This window comes from Pteropus vampyrus, unplaced genomic scaffold (assembly GCF_000151845.1).
Source record: "Pteropus vampyrus isolate Shadow unplaced genomic scaffold, Pvam_2.0 Scaffold371, whole genome shotgun sequence".
NCBI lineage: Eukaryota > Metazoa > Chordata > Mammalia > Chiroptera > Pteropodidae > Pteropus > Pteropus vampyrus.
The window spans coordinates 215,220-231,232 of NW_011889152.1; the positions used below are offsets into that span (position 1 = coordinate 215,220).

Here is a 16,013-nt window from a genome sequence, read left to right on the forward strand (position 1 = left end):
TAGATCTCGCAGTCCACCTTAGTTTTCTGGAACTGGAGCAACGTCTGCTCCTTCTCTTCCCAGTACTGGACACAGGGGGACAAACAGCGCATGAAGGAAGGTCAGCGGCCCTGAGACCCGGGCCGAGGATGTGGTCGGTGGGGGAGCCCTGGGGACAGAGAGGACGGTGGTTCTAGAGGTAAAAAGGGGTGAATTCATGCTGTTTCTTAAGTGCTCGGTTTCAGGAGCATCCACAGAGTTGCACGGCTGGTTATCCTTGAACGTGGTCATGACTACGCGTGGCCGATGCACGTGTAATTGTTTTGTTTGTCCCGTGCCACCGAGTACATAAGGAATTTCCTCCCCCCGCCCCTGCAGCAGCTCGTGAGCCCGGCTCCCACGCAGGGCCCCACGCACTGCACGGGACCTCTAGGTGGTGCTCAGTACAGCTTTGAGGAGGGAGTAACGGAGCGCGCGTGGGGTGAGTTAGGTGCACTTGGTCCTAAGCCCGGTGTGGACTCAGCATCTCTGTCGCCAGGGTGTGGCCCTGCTCTGGATGCGGCCGGGAGCTCACCTGCTTTTGCTGCCTCTCGGCGGCCACGGCCCGCGCCCTCAGCGAGTGGATGCGGTCCACCAGCTCCTGCTTGCTGTCCAGGGCCTCGTCCAGGCTCTGCTCCAGGATGTCCTTCTCTGCCTGCGGCAAAGAGAGATCAGCCCAGGGCCCCGATCTCCCCACAGGCCTGCCCTGCGGGGTGGGGGTTCTCCCTCGGATCGTCCTGAGAACAGGTGGCTTCTGCACAGCTCGTGGGGGAGGCGGAAAGTGCTGAGCCTCTCGGGACAGAACCTCCCCCAGCCCTTTCAGCCACCCCTTCAACGAAGCCGCAGTGGACGGACTTTCCGAGGGGGGGCCATCAGCTATCAGGTCGAGGCCTCCCTTGGGCTCATTCCCCGGGCAGGGGGTCGTGACTGCCCTCCGCCCAGGCTGTGTGACGGTGCCAAGCATCCAGTGGGTGTCCCTAAAGACATGTTCGGCCCACAGATCTTAACTACGAGATAGGAATCCCATCTAGCGGAGACGCGAGGGCTTGCACACCGCAGGGCACTGGCGTCCCCAATTCCCAGCGTGCCATGACCCCCACTCTCCAACGCAGGGCACTTTGCAGGCACAAAGGTTTCCTTCCCTGTCCCCCAGCTTTAGAGCGAACCCCATCCTTACAATCAGCCCAGTCCACTCCAAGACGGCGGCCGAAGTGGAGGGGCTGGGTGGGGCATTGTGACTCGCGTCTGAGTGCCATGAACCCTGCCAGCGTTTGGGGGCTGGGGAGGCGCAGGAAGGAGGGAGAGAAAGGCATTGGGCTGAGTCGCTAGGTTTCACGTCACCTGGCTCTTTGTCACACCTCAATGGGACGCCTGTCGGAAGTCCCGCAGCCTGGGGGAGCCACAGGGAAGGAAGGTGACCCCGCTGGGGACTCCAGGACCTACCATGCTGAAAGTCAGTGACCGGAGTTTCTCATTCTCCTCCTTGAGGCGGCTCAGCTCCTCGGCTCCCGGCTCCAGGCCACTGGCCATCTTCAGGGACCGCTCTCGAAATTCCCGCTCGCAGGAAGCAGACAGCCTCTCTCGCTGCAGCTCTTGCTTCATCAGATACAGCTGCCAGGAGGAGAGGATGGGGGAGGGCTGTGGGGGCACCACCTTTACCAGACCGGAGCCGGAGGTCCCCACTCTCCTCAGTGAGGGGGCCGGCCACACTCAGAGCCTTCCTGCGCCCCTGCCCACAGAAGCCGCCAAAGAGTCCGCCCCAAGCGGGAGAAAGGCACTTTAGCTGTGCTTTATGGATGACGCGTAGCAGCTAACGGCTGGGCTGGGTCCCCTGAACAGGGCAAGGAGCCCTGACACCCAGCTCTCGGGTCCTGTCCTGAAACAGAGTCACCGGCAGCCAGAGACGAGAGGCCAGTGAGGGTGACTCCTCCAGGACAGCCCCCTCGCCCAGTGTCTGCCTTCCACAGTCTGCCAGCTATGGCAGACACAGGGAACCTGGATTCTTGAAAACCAGTACGTGGGAAGAAAGGCGCAGTCGGGTGGGGCGGAGATGCTGGCTCCAGGGATGCCAGACGCGGTCTACTGACACGCTTGCGATCTGTGTGCAGCAGGTGCCACCCCCGCCCAGCCTTCTGCCGGCCTCCGTCCCAGGAGGAACTTGGACCTGGAGCTGGGTCTGGCCCCGTCCGTTCCGTGTGGTCTTTCCCCAGAAGGCAAACCCGGGACGTCTGGGAGTCAGGCCCACGTCCAGCACTGACCCTGGGGCTGGGGTCAAGCGGAGAAGGGAGGAGCTCCCTCCTGGCCCCTTCCCTGCCGACACCCAGTTAGCGAACTTCCACAGGCCATCACCAAGCTCCTGCTGTGAGCCAACGGGCTAGGCCTGTCATATTCCGCACGTTCAGAGTAAAACCGAACCCCTGAGCTCTGGAAGAGGGACTTAGAACCGAAAGTGCCCCCAAACAAATGAACCTCATTATGTTTCGAACAAACGCCATGGCCGTGAAGTGGGGAAGGGACCGAGAGATGGGGGTGGCCCACGGTATTTAACTGCGAGCCGCAGCCTTGGTCGGGGCGGGGCGTGGTGGGGAATCACGGACCCTGGCCTCCCGGAGTTCTGTTTTCTATATGGGCGAAGTGATTTTGCTTCAGGTGCACTGTAGGAGTGAGCGGGTGAGCAGGTGAGCAAGTGGTGAGCGGGTGAGCAAGTGCGTTCTCGCCGGGAGCCAGGGTCTCCCGTGGAAGAGGCCCCCTGCGTCTGTGCCAGTGATGGACGCGTGAGTGGGGATGGAAAGGCTTCCTCTAATGGTCAGGGCGCCGAGGCGAAAATGCGATAAAGGACGTTATTCAGGTCAAACGATATGAGAACATGTGCAGCTTAGATCAGAGGACTTAACCGACGAGACTCACGAAGCTGTGGCTGCACCACGGCTATGTAAGACAACACCCTGTTTTAGGACCCGCACATTCAAATGCTTACGGTGAAAGGGCCATGATCTATGTAACTCATGTAGTTCAGGGAAAGTGTGCGTACATGTGTGTGCATGCATGTGTGTGCACACGTGGGTATATGTATGCGTTGTTGGGAGAGAGACACAAAGAGCCTGAACGATAAAGTAAGGGTATACGGGTAGCCTCTGTACTACTTGTATTTGTACGTTTTCAAAAATAAATTTGAAATTATTTCTAAATAAAATTAAAATTAAAAGAACAAAAGAAATAAGGCCATAGTTAAAGGCAAACAGCCAATGTCAATGTGACAAGGCATGAACATCCTCGATATTTAAACTACAACATCAGAAGATAACAACACCCCACAGAGAAATGAGTAATAGACGTTGCTGGGGTTCGAGGGGCCTCGCCAGCAGCACCCCTGCCTGGCGCCCGAGTCCGGGACCAGCCAAGGATGACAAGGGCGGGGTCTCCTGTCCCCGCGGTGCCGACAGCTGTGGGGCAGTGGGACTCGGTGGGTCCACCGCCGCGGAGCCCAGAATAGCCAGACCCGCCCTCGGACGCAGACAGGGGGGCCTCCCCACGGCGGCACTTTCCAGACCAGCCCGCCCGCCCGCCCACGGGCACCCACGGGCCGGGGCAGGCTCACGGCAGAAGGGGCAGGAGGGCGCCCGCCAGGCGCGGGGACACGCACCTCCTCCTGCAGGCCGTGGCAGCGCGTGGCCGCCAGCTCCTTCTCCTGCAGCGCGCTGCTGTAGCGCAGGGACAGGCTGAGCATCTCGTCCTTCAGCTTCAGCACCTCGTGGAAGTGGGCGCTGACCTCGCGCTTCATGCGGCCGTGGTCGGCCTCCAGCTGGCGCAGGCCCTCGGCGCGGGCCTCGGCCTGGCCCAGGCGCTCCTGCAGCCGCCGGCACTGCTGCAGGAGCGCCTCCTTCTGCCCCTGCTCCTGGCGCAGCTCCTCCTGCAGGCTGCCGATGGCCCCGGCCAGGCACTGCGTCAGCTTGGACGTCTCCATGAGCCCTGCGGGGGAGGCGCAGGGGCAGACGTCACCACGCGCCCTCACTCCCGGCCCTCCACGCCTCTGCTCCCTGCACCCAGACTCTCAAGAGAACCCCCCGGCCCCCACCGCTGCCCATGGGTGGGTCTCCTTAAAGCTTCCGGGCTGAGCTGGACTCAAAGATTTTGGTAAACAAACTACATGACTTGAGGTTTCCATGCAAGGTCACCCACTCTCGGCCTTCCCGTGGGACCCCACTGTTCAGACCCAACCCCTTGCACCAGCCCAGATGTGCTCAGTACTAACACGATTTAACGTCATCCTAAAAACCGTAGCTGGGAGCACAGAGCCGCATAGTACAGACTCTGACACAAGCATGCACCGTGGCCAGCAGGAAGAAAGGTTTTCTCAGCTGGTTTACAGGGATGTCTGTCCTGCTCCTCTGGAGCCCCCCAATGTCTCAGGGAGGCCTACAATCACCCAGTGAAAACGTTCACCCCCTCCGCCAGGGTGAACCTTCGCTTAGCCAGCTGAGCACATGCACAGGGGGCGGCAGGCTCCGCCCCCTCCCCGCTGGCGGGCGCCTCTGTCCTCGGTGGGCCCAGGTCTGGGCTGCCCACTGCACCAAGCACAGGCCCCCAGCAGGCATCGAGGAGCTTTTCTAGAGAAAGGGGACTCCCCCTTTGCCTGCGCCTCTCAAATGCTGATTCCACAGAGTGAGGGGCTCCTCCAGGTGCTGGGCGAGCAGGGCCAGAACTTCCTGTTGGAGCCTGAGCCCCACCCCCGCAGTTAGTGGGGGGTCTCCTCACTCCCAGAGTGCCGGGCACAGGACGCCTCCAGCACAGCACGCCGCCAAGGGGAGCCCCCGAGGCCACTAGGAACCAGAGGCTCCGAGGAGCCCCCGGCCAGCCCCACTGGACGGCGAGCACTCACCGCTGAAGGTGCCGAAGTCCACGTCGGGCTGCAGCCCAGTGACCAGGGTGTAGATGTCGGGATTGTGGAACTTCAAGCTCTCCAGGAAGGCGACGGCCCCGTTCTTCCCTCGCGTCCTCAGCAAGTCCAGCAAGTGCCCTTGGAAGCGAGAAGTCTTAGCTAACGGGGTGCTGGGCGGGTTTCGCCACGAGGGGCTGGGGGGAGGGGAGAACCCGGAGCATCTGGGGGTCAGGACCGCAGGGCTGGGGCGAGCTCCGCGGCTCTTACAGGTTCCTTTAGTCACAGGGCAGCACAGTCCCGAAGAGGGCGAGGCTGATGTCTCCTGAGCAAGTACTGCGGCCGAGATAAAGCAAAACACTGACGAAGACAATCCCTGGTCTCGAGACCTGCCAGGCGTGCTGGTGGCCAAGTGCAGACGTGTGTGTGGTGTGTGTGGTGTGTGTGTGTGGGGTGTGTGTGTGTGCGCGCGTGTGCGCGCACGCGAAGCTCGTGGAGGAAAGACGCAAACAGTAACACCCCAGGGCCCAGGCCCACCCAGACCAGCACCCTCAGCTTGGGCTCACTGCTCCTGCATCTGACGCTGGGCAACAGGCTCACACAGCATCGTGTCAGTGGCTACCGCCTGTTGCCCGCTGCCGATGGCCCGGGCTCTGAGATGAGCATCTGAGAAACAGAAACTCACTCAACAACTAACGACCTGGCACGGCCAAACGACCGGCTTAGCCGCTTTCGAATGGATCGACGCAGCCTGTGGAACGCGGGGCCGCTCCAAAGACGTCCGGCACAGGCTGCGCTGCAGCCCCAAGATATGTCTGCTGGAGCCTACGAAAGAGGGCCTATGGGCAAAAGGGTCTTCACAGACATGACTAAGCTGTGAGTCTCGAGATGAGCTCAGTCTCAGGGTGGTCTGGGTGGGCGTGAAATCCGACGACGTGTCCTTATGACAGAAAAGGAGCGGTGCACAGAGAAGGCCGTGGAAAACGGGGCAGAGGCCAGAGCGGCGCAGCCACGCGCAGAGGGACGCCTGGGGCCAGGGGCTGGAGGAGGCAGGAAGGACCCTCCCCTAGATCCTCGGAGGGAGCGTGGTCCCGCCCATCCCTGGACTTCAGATATTGGCCTCCAAACTGTGAGCGAATCCATTTCTGCTGTTTGAGGCCACCCACTCTGTGGTCATGTTACTGCGACCCTGGGAGAGAGACAGCGTCCCCAATGGAGCTCGGGCTTGGAACTTGGGCTCGGTCAAGCTGGCTGGGCAGACAGGGCCTGGGGGTGGGGGGCCGGGGCGGGGCCAGGCCTCACCGACTCGCATGGCGGTGTTGGTGAGCTGTGGGCTGTGCAGCACCTCCTCCTCGTCCAGCTGGCCCAGCACCCTCGCCTGGCGCAGGTAGGGCGTGAGGCGGCTGGGGAAGACGCTGCGCACGATCCTGTGACGGTGGCTCTCCATCATCTCCCACAGCGCGTCCTCGTCCAGGCTGGTCAGCGTGGAGTCCGTGCGGCGCAGCTCCGCCATGGCTGCGGGCGCCTGAGAAGCCTGGGCGGAAAGACGGGCATAGAGTGGGGGGTCAGCCCCAGCTTCCGGGCGCAGGAGCCCTTCCCACTGGAGCCCCCTCCGCCACGCCGCTGGCCGGGAGGGGAATCTGGAAAGCATGATGAGCTCGGCCCTGGCCCGTGTCCCGTGACCAGTGGGAAGGGACATCAAGGCAATCCTCCAGGGCAGACCGGGGACTCAGTTCTCTGGGTGTCAGGAGACAGGATTTGCCTTTAAACACAGGACACTGCCCTGGCCTGGGGCACTGACCTAGGAGCTCGGTCCAGACTATGCAGTCTCAACAGGGGCGCAGGAGTCCCCACCGGAGCCGAAACCGGATCTTGAGCAAAAATCCTCTTTTCTGTGCTTAAAGCACAGGTGTGCGCAAACAGATCTACGGTGTGCCTGAGCTAGTACTGTTCCTTAGGAGGGTGATTAGGGAAAGATGTCTAAAACGGCCTCTAAGGGGTGACGGGGAAAGGGGGCCCAAGAACCACCGCCCCAGAATAAACATCCAGCGCCCACGGCCCATGCTGGAGGCGGCGGGGCGGTCAGCGGGAGGCGGGCTGGGAAAGGGCGCTCACACAGGAAGCACACTGCTCGTACTTGCTGTGGCGGACACTTGTCATTCTCACAGCCCCGGGACACTTGTACTGAGACGCTGGGGACGTCAGGGGAACGACACTGTGTTAGAGCGAGTCATGCAGACTGATAGAAAACACAAGTGAACCACCCTGTAGGGCAGGTGGTAGAGGCCACGCCCCCTCGGCTGGTGGCTGTGCGGGTTTGGAGTGGCCAGGTCTCGGAAGGCCGAGCTGCAGCGGGCCAGGGCAGACCCGGGGCCGGTGCCCAGGCTCCCGGTCTGTGTGGATGAAGCGCCTGAATCAGCTCCGCAGCAAAGCCCGGGAATGTCATCTCCCCAGGGGCATGCGCACTAGTCCCGCATCCAAGCCCCTCCACTGGGAGGAGATCAGAGGGCGTCTGTCCCGCCTCCCGCCCACGGAGCGCGTCCCGTCCCGGCTTTGTAACAGCCACCTCCGCAGCTGTGTTCCTGTCACAGTCATCTGCCTTCCCTCCTGGCCCTGGCACAAGGTCAATCATCTAAATAATTCTAAAATGTTTTTAAAACGGTGATCTGTTTCAAGCATATTAAAAAAAAGGTCCTACAAATCATATAACAAATATCCACGCGCCCACCGCCAGATTTGACTTGTCTTAACCGTCTGGACTTCAGACTCCTTTTTGAGGAAACGCATACTGAGCGGCAGCTCATGCCTGTGCTGCCCTCGGCCTCTCTACCTTCCCTCTGCCCAGGCACCATGGCTCCAAAGGGCACGGCATGCGCGCAAATGGTAACTTCACAGACACAGTGTCTTCACTGCTAACTGACTCGCCCTCGCACACAGGGATACACGTGGTCTGGGGTGAGCACAGGGATGCATGTGGCTACATCGACCTTTCAGCTGCATGCTAGATTCGATTATGTGAATAAAGCAGAGCCGATTCACTGAGGCTCCTGTGGCCGTCTGAGCTTCCCCTCATCGCCCTCTTCGTGTCCTGTACGTCTCCTCAGGCACAGGTCGGGACACAGGTGGGGCACAGGTGGGAGCGTTTCTCTTGGACCCAAACATTCCTGTGATTTGGTTCTTTTCATTTGGGATGACGACCTACACTGGCTGGAGTTGAATGCCTCTTGAAGAGGTGTGTACACTAACCATGCTTAAAAACTGGTGCAAATCAACGTTTGTAAACTAAGAGAAATGGGAAATGGTCGCTGAAGGGTCCTTTCCCCATGAACAGCCCCTGTGACCCACCCCCGGGCCAGCCCGCAGCACGCACTCACCGAGAGACGCTCCCCTCGCCTCGGTCTGCGGGGAACTCCCCGCGGCGGGATGGGGCCTGGCGGCCGAGCTCCGAGCTCCGTTCTCTGCAGGCTGCTGAGCAGAACAGGGCAGGGCTGGGCAGGCAGAGCTTGCCAAACCAGTGCCCTGGTGGTCTGACGGCCACTTCAAGCCATGTGACTTGCTCCCAAACTCAGAGTTTCAGGCGGCCAAGACTAATGCAAGAGGAAAAAGCAAAGGCAAACTCTGATCCAGGAAACAGGGCAGGTCTTTGACCCCTGAGGTTTGCTCAGTCAACACGGAGCTTCCTTAGCACCAGGAGCAGGTTTCTAGAAGGAGAATGGGCTTTGAACCCTAGAAGGACAAGGCCAGTTGGCAGGTGCAATAGTTACCAGGGTGTCGAGGGCCCCTGGGCACCACAAGGCCAGACCCCACTGACGGGGAGGGGGCAGGGGAGTGGGCAGATGTGGGAGAGGGAACCAGGGATCGTGAGCCCATCTGTCTCACTGTCCCTTGGCAGTTCATGCCTGGTTTCCTCAGGGGACAGTTGAAAGATGCTGTGCACCAGGGTTTTATGGACCGAATGGTGTCCCCTAAAAGATACTCTGAAGTCCTAACCCACCCATGGCCATGAGTGTGACCTTATTTACAGACAGGACCGTTGCAGATGTAACCAAGTCCAGGTAAGGCCATCGGGGTGAGCCTTCAGTCCTGTATGACAGGTGTCCTTCTAACAAGAGACAGGACCCCAAGACACACACACACACAGAGAATGCCATGCGACAACCAAGGCAGAGGCCGGAGCGATTCGCGTATAAGCCAACGCACACCAACAACGGGACGCTCCAAGGAGGGCCTCGGCGGGCCCTCCTCGAGACGTGGAGTGACACCTCGAGGTGACGCCCTGCTGACACCTCGATTTTGGACTTCCGGCCTCTGGGTGGAGGGGGTGGTGCTGGAGGCTGAGAGCTAAGGGGTACAGGGTGGTTTCTTTTCTGGTGATGACAATGTTCTAAAATTGACCGTGTGGACGGACGCACAGCTCTGCGAATGCCCTAAAAGCCACGAACTGTGCACCTTAGATGGGTGAATGATGCAACATGTGAATTATATCCCAATAGAGTTGTTTTCAAAGAACAAAAAGATCCCAGAGCTGCAGGTGCCATGCCCACTCCCCCCTCCCGGCCCCGCCCCTGCCAGGATGCAGGGGGAGGGTGGTGAAGAGGGATCCTGGTGTCCTGGGCTGCCCCTGCCTCCCTAAGGCCAGCACCCCCGCCCCGACACGTGGGACACCAGCCCTTCTGTTCTTTCTCCTTCTTTTTAGCCTGTGCTGGGCCTGTAGGCAGCCTGACTTTCCGGGGCCCCGGCCAAGGGCCTGTCGCCTGCAGGCCCCGCCCTCCCCTGCACGATGCTTCCTCATTCCGGCAACCCCACTCCCTCAGCTGCCCCTGTGACCCCAGGAATGCCTCTCCAGTGTGCAGCACATCCGGCAACGGGTTCCCCGACACACCTTCCATGACGACCTAGATGACAACCCTGTGAGTGCGGCCGCCTCCCACTGTGTCTGGCGCCAAGGTTCTGGGTCAAGTGCAGCATGTAAAACTCCATGCAAATGACGAGTGTGCTGACTGAATGCACGCAGCCTCCCACCCCCAGTGCCTTGCGAGCCCCATTTTTTTTTAAAGCAGCAGCCACAAATGAGGAAAGGTGCAAAGGTAACAACTTTCTGCCAAAACTTTGAAGAATGGCAGATGAGCCCCCAAAACAGACGGGGAGGTGCAGGGCCCGGCAAAGCACACAGCCGGCGAGGGTTCTCCCCACCACCTGCCTGTCAGAAGAGCAAGTGACTCTGGGGGAGCCTGGAGGGTCAAAGACAGCACCCCGGACCTCCCCACGACGTCCACAAGGGAAAGTTCTCCACTCAGCCGGGGTGGGGGGTGGCGACCCTGGCCTGGGGGGTCGAGGAAGAAAGCCCGGACCCCACCGAGCACTGCTGGCCACATGTGAGCGTGGGGCCTGTTTAACTATAGACCCAGGACTGAACTCCCATGGGAACTGGGGTCCAGACAACCAAACGGGAAGATCCTCTACCGGGACAATGCAAGGGCCAGGGAGCTGAGCCCGAGAGCTGGGCGGGGAGGAGGGAGTCGCCCGCCCGCACCTCCTGCCAGGGGCGGGTGCCACCAGATGAGGCTGGCGGGTTTTAGGCATCGCTCAACTTGCTGTGGGTTTCATAATCTTTTATCTTAACCTTAGTGAGGATTTTAAAGGAAGCAATAGTTCTCACAATAGCTGAGAAACACTTCGGTTGCATTCAGCAGTTCCGTGATTATTTTAAAACAATTTTAAGTGAAATTAAAATTTTACTTTCAAATCATGGAAAATGTGATCTTGTTTTTGTAAAATAACGTATGTGTACCTCTCTCTCTGGCAGTCCCCCAGTCTGTATACTTATCCATCCACCTGTCCAATCTGTCCATCTGTCCGTCATTCAGAGTGTGTGACCGAGAATTGACGGGATAGACAGACACAGAGATACAGAGAGATATAAGATTAGAGATAGAGACAGAGATATGCGTAAAAACAGAGCGCGAGGGTGAACACACTTCACTAATGCTAATACTTGTTCCCTGAGTTGGTAGAATTTTAGGAAATCTGTTGCCTTCTACTTCTGGTATCGACCATTACACTTTGTAGAATAAGCACACATGGGATCGATAAAACCACAAAATCACTATCTCAGAAAACAAGACAGTAATTCGATTGATCAAACGGAGAAGGAAATGGGCCCCGCCCAGACTGCCTGGGACACTTCCTGTCCTGGCGTGATTAATCACGGTGCCCGCTTGCCCTCACAGATGATGCCTGTGTTTGATGCCAGGTTTCCTGAACTTGGAAACCTGCCTGTGTTTGGGGAACCGTCATGGAGAAGGAGGCACAGGTGCCCAGAGGCCCAGCCCCTCACGCTGCGGCGGGACACCGGCAGAGGCGGCCTGCCTCATCTTTCTCTCAGTCCCCTGAGGGGGAGCCAGCCGTGCAGTCTGCGGGGCAGGACAGGTGCTGCCGGGGTGGGGAGCTTTCTGGAACAGCCAGGGGAAGGGGGAGGAGGACCTGGCTGGCCCCGTCCTGCGTCTCGTCTGTGGGAGTAACTGCTCCTCACTCCCGGGATGGGATCTCTCACATTCCACCTCGCGAAGCGAAACGGAGCACTTCTATAAAACCCTTACGCTCCCCGAGTTTCTCACAAAACACCCACTTTAATATGCATCGAGCCTGAGCCCAGAGGTTCAAAGCAGGTAGGAAACATGCTGACCCTGAACCATGACCCCAAAGGACTTCCCTTGACTGGGGTCAGTGGCCCTGGACCAGGCTGAGTTCAAGGAGCCGATGACCACATAATTTGGGCTCACAAAATATTGATTTTTGTTTCCAGCAAATGACACCCTGGCATGGTGGCCAAGAGGCCACGTGGCCAGCCTGCAGCAGAAACTCCAGGCTACCTGGCTGTCCAAGGACGCCCTGTGACCAGGACCAGCTGGAAAGTGAGTCATGCAGGGCTGCGGGGGCTTCGGGTGCCTTCCCGGGGCTGGGTCCAGGGGTGACAGCCCGCTCTGGGAGGGTCCTCCCGTCCAACTTGCCCCCACGGAAAGTCTGCGGCACTTGGCTTTTTCAGACCCCCTCCAAACGAAGTGAACTCAGGAAGTCAGGGCCGGCTCGGGACGCAGGTCTCTCCGGGGCACTCTAAGCCCCAACCAACTGTCCCCAGATCCTGGGAGCCCCAAAGCCCCAAAACTACTGGGGTTTGGGTACAAGTGGGCGGAGCCAGGTAGCAGCCGCTCCTGTCCGTTCTTTGTACAGCGATGCAGCTCGCGATGGACCCCAAACGCAAAAAAAATGCGGGCATTTCTTTGCAACTCAGCCCCAGTTTAAACAGAGGTGAGTCCTAACAGGAAGGAACATGTGCCCGGAGACCCCGAAGGGCGCCCTAAACCCTGTAAGAGTCGTCTTCCCGCCCTGCAGCGGTTCCCGGCAGAGCCTAGGATGGTAAGGGCCTTGGGCATCTGACATGGGACGTCCTGTCCAGCCCCTCCCGCGCCAACATCCTTCTCATAGCCCAAGGCTCAGTGCCTCCTCTCCCCTGGGGAGTGGGGAGGAGAAAGTACACGCACATACGGACACACACACACACACACGCACACGCACGCACGCACACGTGCAGGACCCCAGAGTAGGAAAGAAGGCATCAGAGGGAGCTCAGGGCCCCGCAGATACGACTGAAGGGTGAGGCAGATGGGCGCCGAGCACCCCACACCGCAGCGCCGCTCTCTGGCTGTGCGCTTACCACCACGGGCAGGGCTGGGCTTGCTCACCTTGAACCTGAACTTGGAAACCTGCCTCCCCCTTTCTTTCCCTGGGCAACAATGCGGAGGTCTGAGTCCAGCGCGGAGCACTCCTCCTCACGCCCTCACCACGCCAAACGGGACATTCGCTTTCTCCTCTGCCATCCGCGAACCAAGCACCACCCCCTTACGGGGAAGAAGCCACCCTCCTGTTCCACCCCCTCTATGACAGCTCTCCGACCCGTCCTGCTGTTCACCCTCCCCTGGTGTGCTGACCTGCTCTCCTCGGCGGGGGCTCTGCGCTGGCCTTCCTCGCCCTCTAGAAGCCCCGACTGGCAGGGCCACAGGCTCTGCGGAAAGGCAGTGGACCAGCAGGTTTGGCAGGAGCGTCTGTCAGGCCCGGCCTGGCCCTGCCCTGCCCTGCCCACGGAAGCGATGTCTTATGCGGGCATCCACACGTCACGCGAGCTCCGGTGCATTCCCACAGCAAGGCCACCATGTGCCGTTTCCTTTGCCTTGTGAGTCAGGGGAATCTTCTGGAAGCTGCCCATGCATCTGGTCAGCCCACAGATGGCGGTGACTGAGAGGGTGACAGAAAACCTCAGATCTTCTCTCTTTTGTGCCCAGTCAGCCTGGCCCATCACAAATCCTCAAAGACGATTAAGACGAAATCCGGAGCCCTTCCTCAGTTCTCACGGGCGATACGAGAAGCATCTAAACAATTCCAATGGATGCACCTGTAGTCGACGTTCAATGATTACTATTTATATTTAGGTGACATTCTAGGTTCTTCCACGTGAATATATATCCAGAATCAGATCATCACTCGACACCTGCGTGGCTGTGCCCCGATCATCACCCACCTGGACACCTGCAATGATCTCCTGGCTGCTTCCTCTGACGCCTCCCAAAGCCAGTTTTCAACACAGTAGGCAGAGTGGGCCTGTTCAAGGAGTCCGGTCACGTCATTCCCTTGGGTTTGGAGGCCGCCAAGCCCTCACCACGTCCTGGGCACGAGCCGCTGCTCGTCTCATACTCGCTGGCCCCATTTGCGTCCACCTGCTCCGCCAGCGCTGCATGATGCCCCTGCCCCAGCGCCTCTGCACTTGCTGTTCCTGCTGCCTGGGCCTTTTCCCTCGCCTCCTTCAGGACTCCACTCGAGGGCCACCTTCCCAGAGAGCCCTCTCCGGGCCATTCTATTAAAATCACCAGCTTCCCACCCTGAGCCTCCTGCCTCTTTTCCCTGGTTCGTTTTTCTGTATCGGACCCATTGCCCCCTGACATAGTATGGACCCTAATGCCCTGTCGTTTCTTCCTGCCACCCCAGTGCGAGCCTGCAACCTCCAGAGGACAAGAACTAGCAGAGCCAGGTCATCTTCCTAAGCCGTTTATCAGAATGTGGTCCTCTGCCCCAAAGAGAGACCACCCTGAAGTGGCTGCTGCGGCAACCGTGATGCGCATTCGAATGCCGTTTTGTCATCCGTCTGACAGACCCTTCCCGATCTGTGCCTGGTCACCTTTCCTCCCCCCTCCCACCTCCCCCGCATGTGTGATGCCACAACCATCCTGGCCTTCCATCCCGCCACTGTGCCAATCCCCTGCCCACCTGGGGGTCTTCGCGCTCTCTGTCCCTTCTTCCTAGAACACTGCTCCCGGGGTGTCACCATGGCGGCCTCCTCCAGACACCCGTAGCCAGCAGCCCCCTTCACTCTCCCACTCTGCCTCATTTCGTCTGCATCACGGTGGCTGTAAAAGCTGCAATCACCTTACTGTTTTGCATGTTCGGTTGGGCTGCCCGTTTGGGGAACACGAGTTCCCTGAGGGCAGCACTCTCGGTCCTGCTCGCCACCCAATCCAGCACCTCAGAAATGCTCTGGGCACACCCGCTGCCCCGGTGCCGGATGCCTGCAGCGCGGGGTCCGAGGTCCAGCCAGGTGGGTTCAGGCGGGGCTTCGTCAGGTGCCCGCCTGGCCGGTGAGCTGGAGAGAGCTGAGCCTAGAAAGGAACAGAGTTTACCACTTAGTGCCAGGTAATGGGCGGGGTTTCTGGCAGAAAGTTGTTCTTTGGGGACAGCGCCTTGGATCCAGGACATGGACTCCTGTGGCAGTGACTCATGGAAGCCCAGCCCAGCCCGGCCCAGCCCAGCAGCACTACACCCAAACCTCCTCCTGCCCTCGGACTAGGTGAGCTGCCTGACCATCTGCGGCCAAGTCCGGCAGGGGCACAGTGGGAAAGACAGCTCGGGAGGTGCAGCCCGCAGAGCTGTTCCGTCTTGCCCACCACTGTAGCGTGAACTCTGGGAGTTCCTGAACCACTGGGACCCCATCGTTCATCCCTCTTTCCCTCTTGCCCAGGACATTCAGGCACACCTACTGTGTGCTAGAGCAGGGATGGGGAATGAAACAGACAAGAGCCCCCCTTGAGATTAGTCTCATCAGGTGAGATAACACCTCTCCCCAAATATAAAGAGAATGGGAGATGAGACACAGGAGACAGAGTCCATATTTAGGGTGGGGGTCATTGCCGGTTAGACTGACCTCCAGGACAAAGATGAGTCTGCCTTGTTCCCCACTGTTCCTCTGAGAGCGTTGTTCACCAAGAGACTGACCCGACACCCACCCTGGTGGTGTCATTTTCATGGACTCTGGCCCAAAGTCTAAAAGGTTACTGGCTCTAAAGGAAGGAGGGGACCCCTAATGTATATTCGGACATAGCAAAAGAGACATTGCCAGGAAAATAGCATAAAATATAAAAGTGCGAAGGTAAAAGTTGAGTGTAGGTGGATCACGAATACGAGTAAAAATTCTGAACAAATGCAGAAGAGGCCGTTAATCTCTTGGCATTCGAAGAGTGTAATCGCTCCTCTCCCTCGTTGCTGATGCCAGAATTTGGAAAGCCAGTAAATCTTCAATTTACTCTTTCCCCACGCTCCTGGCATGGTTATTTTACATGTGGTTAAGTATTTACAACAGTACTTAAGTCCAATGGACTACATCAAATTAAAATGTTTCTAGTAGCTAAATTCAAGTAGTAAAAACAGGTGAAATGAAGTTAATATTTTAACTCAGTATATCTAAAATACTGTCATTTCAGCATATAATCGATATAAAAATTATTGAGATCTTTTACATTTTCTTATACTGCCTTTGAAATCTGTATTTTACAGCACGGCCCTAGAGCACAGCTTGTGAAAGCGTGTGTAACCTCAAAAAAGGCATCAGGTAATTCTTTGGGAGTGAGATCTAAGAACTTATATTTTATTTAAAGTCTAAAAAAGAAATTCAGCTCCATAAATATTTAACATTGGACTAATACCAGCATCCTTGTCAGCAGTATTTATCAGGTCAATTATCTTGTAAGGTTTGGACACATTGTGGCGCCCGAGTGCGAGCTTCATCAGAAGCAAG

At 58.4% G+C, this 16,013-nt stretch overlaps 1 protein-coding gene across 1 annotated transcript in view; it reads right to left on the bottom strand.

Moving 5' to 3' along the window:
- Positions 1-15,888, bottom strand: part of CARD14 (caspase recruitment domain family member 14) — a 29,325-nt gene extending 13,437 nt beyond the window's left edge. The window contains 7 exon segments of the mRNA XM_023523015.1: positions 1-65; positions 554-673; positions 1,462-1,629; positions 3,662-3,987; positions 4,898-5,035; positions 6,197-6,428; positions 14,372-15,888. The exon segment at positions 1-65 is cut by the window's left edge and continues 20 nt beyond it. Coding sequence (XP_023378783.1) covers positions 1-65; positions 554-673; positions 1,462-1,629; positions 3,662-3,987; positions 4,898-5,035; positions 6,197-6,428; positions 14,372-14,698 — 1,376 coding nt within the window. The 5' untranslated portion in view covers positions 14,699-15,888.
- Between the last annotated feature and the right edge of the window lie 125 nt (positions 15,889-16,013).